General features: G+C 36.8%; 1 protein-coding gene across 1 annotated transcript; it reads left to right on the forward strand.

The window, feature by feature from the left end:
• Positions 1-2,011, forward strand: LOC133174883 (uncharacterized). The gene has a single exon (XM_061309989.1). It carries the CDS (start codon positions 86-88, stop codon positions 2,009-2,011), a length of 1,926 nt encoding a protein of 641 aa, XP_061165973.1. The 5' UTR covers positions 1-85.
• Positions 2,012-4,728: the final 2,717 nt, after the last annotated feature.

Consider the following 4,728-nt stretch of genomic DNA (forward strand, 5'->3'; position numbering starts at 1 on the left):
TCTCAGTAAGACAGCCCTACAACACATATCAGAGTCAGTGTTTGTGGGACTGTGTCGTGAAGTAGGGACCTCACAACTTGTGGCCATGAGGAGAGATGTGGTGGACATCTGGGATATGGTGGAAAATCCAGTGAAAACGAGGGAAGGGATCAATGTAAATTTGAGTGGAAGTCAAGGAGAAGGATTCAGATTGGAAGGATCAGATATAGACGCTATGTTCTGGCCAAATAATCACCGTGTGATCTGGGAATTATCTCAGTCTCAGTATTACAACACACACAGACAAACACTGATCCTCTGTGACTGTTCTGATAGTCCACCAGGATTCACTTTATTATATTTACTCTCACCGAGCATGAACAGACAAGTCCAGAGAGCTTGTATTAGAATGAATAACAGACATTATGTATCTAGTTCTAAATACAGACAGATCATGTGTTTAGACTCCACTCAACATGGACCCTGTGCCAGTGGAACAATTGGAACGCAAGATTATGATCACGCTTACTGTTTTGTTTGTGACTTTTGGCCTCCATCTGCCTCCTCGTGGATAGACAGATGTCACTCATGGCCCCAGCCTCATATTGTTGATGATATAGTAAAAAATGGATGTCACTTTGTGGCAATAGGGCATAAGCTAGGAAGTCACGAAGACCATGAATGGAGAATGTCTTTCTCTCTGGCAGAAAAAAAACTTGTATGTGCAATGAATCACTGTCAATTCTTAACTTACGGCTTGCTTAAATTCCTCTTAACAGAAATAATTAACAATGGAGTAGGTGATGATGATAAATTACTGTGTTCCTATCACATGAAGACAGCAGTTTTCTGGGTGATTCAACAAAATACGATACCTCACTGGTGTCCACAAAATCTCCTGGGGGGTTTCTGGGTCTGTTTTAAACTCATCCTCAAATGGGTGTATGAGGGGGTCTGTCCTAACTTTTTCATTCCAGAAAACAACATGTTTCTGAGTAAAATTCATGGTGAAGCACAACATCAATTATTTATAAGACTGTATGGATTATATGAGAAGGGTTTAGCATTCCTGCTACACAGCCCCTCCATTAGGTTTTTTATTATAAATGTTCTTCATAACCCCAGACTTTCCATCTGTACAGATGAACATACTCTGATTTCTGAGACTAAGTTTGATGTCAATATGTTTTCGGAAATACAGTGCTATGCATCACTACTCAGACTTAACCCACAAAGCTGTATGAGATTTCTAGATACAATAGAACAGATGATAAGTTCACCCTTCTTGACACAGAATCAAGTCCTAATGCTACAGAAACTTACAGCTAACGTTCTTCAGAGCACTGCTTTTATATTACACATGAAAACCTGTGCACATAAAAACAAACTAAGGTACAGAGCTGAAAAAATCTCCTTTTATATGCTGAAATTAGCAGCCAAGTTAGGTTATATTACTGACATGCTGTACATAGCCATGTATTATTACAGAACACTTAGATACATGGAAGCTTTATCTATTATAGAGATGATCAAGGTCAAGTTAGCACAGCCATATGTGATGTATGGGGATCATGTGGATACAGTGATGTATACTGAGGCTGTAGGGGGACAGTCCTGGTCGACAAAGATGAGACAGGCTATAGCAGGGGAAGTCATACTATACAATAAAATTCATTACATCAGTGAATTAATACCAGAACAACAATCTGCGCTACTGAACAATTTGTTTGTATTAATTGTCCCACCCTTTATACTGTTATACATGCTACAGATTTTGTGTTACAGACATGTAGACACAATGAGAGCAAAAACAGCTGTAGATGATCTACAGACCCTAATTCACTATGATCACGATCAGCTTATATCTTTAGATTATAGGGACATATCGTGGCAGATTCTGGGGATCTGTCAACAGGTGACAGGAAACCCCCAGGCTGCTCTATATTCATACCAACAATCTCTCAGACAAGATCCACCCAATGAAATACTTCAAACGGCTACAGAAATGAGAATACACGAACTTTATAGATAAAATCACTAAATTGGTTAAATAAATTTTAGACATTCGTAGTTCACCTGATGAAGTTTATAATCTTGTTTATTGTACCCCGCTTTCACTGAAAGTGGAGGAAATTAATTTCGATCTGTCTGTTCGTCCGTCGGTCCCTCCGTCTTTCTGTCTGTTTGTAACACTTTCGTTTCTGCAAGATATCTCGAGAAGTCTTTGAGCGTTTGCAATGAAATTTTTTAAATAATAACTTCCTATGGCCTTAAAAAAGGCCCCTATTGATATTGAGGTCAAAAGGTCAAAGGTCGACCTCATAAATTCATTAAATCTGTCTGTTTTAACACTTTCGTCTCCGAGCGATATCTTAAGAAGCCTCTGAGCTTTTGCAATGAAATTTTATACCACAACTCCCAATGGCCTTAGCAAGATCACAATTGATTTTGAGATTAAAAGGTCAAAGGTCAAGGTTATAAATTCATACATTCTGTGTGTGTAACACTTTCGTTTCCGGGCGATATCTCAAGAAGCTTTTGAGCTTTTGCAATGAAATTTTATACCATAACTCCCCATGGCCCCGCTCGCCTCTCTCAAAGTGTCCCGCCACGTTTTTTTTTTTCATTTATTTTTAATTTTTTTTTTTTTTTTTTTTTTTTTTTTTAACAAATTGTTGGCATCGATCACACTCAAAGTTTTAGAGTCACTCCTCTTTTATATTAAAAGTAGCATGTGGAGAGTTATTACATATGATAGATATTGCTGTGTTGCTGACGGATTTTACATTCTAATTACATCTAATAGAACCTTTTAGTAAAGGCTAAATTAGACACCATGTGTTGTGTAAAATTTTGGCAATATCGAACGTGAATATAAACATGTATTTGTGACCTACTGTTTCCATTTAATTTACATTGATTTCAAGTGCGTCGTTGGTATAGGGGTATGATTCTCTCATAGAATATGAGAGGTTCCGGGATCGAATCCCGGATGGTCCCGTATTTTTTTTGGAATTTTTTTTTCTTCGATTTACTAAATGATGAAATGAAGAAGTTATAACGTATGTCGTGTATAAACTTTCTCATAAAATCATTATTACAGAGTGATAAATCTTTAATATAAAAGAATCTTCTTTACACATTTTAAGAAATCAATTCTATGTATCCATATTGGCATTTTTTATTTCCTTCAGTATAGACATTTAATAATTCTACAAATCCAGGGGGTGTCGGAACCCTCCCCCCGATCTGCGCATCATCTTTTTTTTCCTTAATAAGCGGGGCCGCGGACACAAATTTGTTTAGTTTCTTATTCCTACCAGTTTAGTGCACGCAAGTTCTCGGAAGCAGCTTAACCTTTATTGATGTTTGGAAACTCCTCCTAAATGACTTGGGATATTTATTTATGATTTTCAGTGATTGTAGAGGGAAGCATGTAGATGTGCCATTAGGCTTCCTTATTTCCAGCACAAAAGGTTCCAAAGCTCTGTAGAGCTCAAAAAATTTCTTCAGAAACATCTCATTAAATTTGATACACTTTCTTTCATAGCTTTATACCTGTAAATACTTTGTAAAATCATCTGAACAGAAGTTGTGCAGAATGACAAAATCTTTTATATCATATATTATTAAAAAGGGGCTGTATCCTTGAATTAGGAGCCAAGAAAATCTTTAACATATCAGTATTTTGTCAAACACTACTGAAGCAAAATTTATTTTCAACTATTTATAATAATATTTTGATTATATTGTACATAATCAACAAATAAAGTTCTCATTTTCTTAGATGTTGCAGGATAATCTCCAAGGTCGAGAAATGTTGTTTGAAATATAAAAGCCGAGGTGTCAGCTAAATTTGTTACGTTTTGTTAATATTATGACCCCGGGGTAGGGTTGGGCCATAAAAGGGGATCTTATTTCATGAATAGATAGGAAATTATTTAAAATTCTTCAGATTATTGTTAATAATTAAAACATCTCATTATACGGATGAGACCGTATAAACCGAGGTCCCGTGTCGCAGTAGGTGCTGGCATGAAAAAAGTTCCCTCACTGCTTAATGGCCCTGAGTGCCAAGTATAGGTCAAAATTTGTAGCCCTCCACCGGCAAGTGGAAGCGTCTCCATATGAGTGAAAATTCTTACACCGCAACTCTAGAGCAGACGCTCTACCACTGCGCCACGCGGACGACCCGCTCAACTGAGCCAATATGGCCATGCCATTATTCATTAGTACAAGCTTTCACCCTATCCTACCGCCAGGTGTCATGATGTGAACAAACTTGAATCTAAATTATTTGAGAATGCTTCTATATTCATATGATTAATCATGGCTTTGCTGTTCTTGACAAGAGGATTTTTAAAGATTTTCTCCTATATATTCGTGACTAATTATTGCTTTGCTGTTCTTGAGAAGATTTCAAAAGATCTTTTCTCTATACTCTTATGTAAAACAAAAATTGATCCCCCAATGTAATCCCACCCTGTCCCAAGGGTTATGATTTAAACAACCCTATATTTACTCCACCTGAGGATGATTCCATATCACTTATGACTAATCCTGGCTTTGCTGTTCTTGACAAGAAGTTTTTAAAATATTTTAAAAGATTTTATCTTATATATTTCTATGTAAATCCCTCCAATCTCCAGGGGTCATGTACTCAACAAATTTGAATCTACACTACGTGGGGATACTTCCATATTCATAGGACCAAACATGGCTTTGCTGTTCTTGATTTTTTCACTATAT

This window comes from Saccostrea echinata, unplaced genomic scaffold (assembly GCF_033153115.1).
Source record: "Saccostrea echinata isolate AGI-Se365-2 ecotype Australia unplaced genomic scaffold, CSIRO_AGI_Sech_v1 ptg000060l, whole genome shotgun sequence".
NCBI classification, from domain to species: Eukaryota; Metazoa; Mollusca; class Bivalvia; order Ostreida; family Ostreidae; genus Saccostrea; species Saccostrea echinata.

Coding starts and splice junctions, on each gene's coding strand:
- LOC133174883 (XM_061309989.1), top strand. CDS start 86: ATGAGGAGAGATGTGGTGGACATCTGGGATATGGTGGAAAATCCAGTG.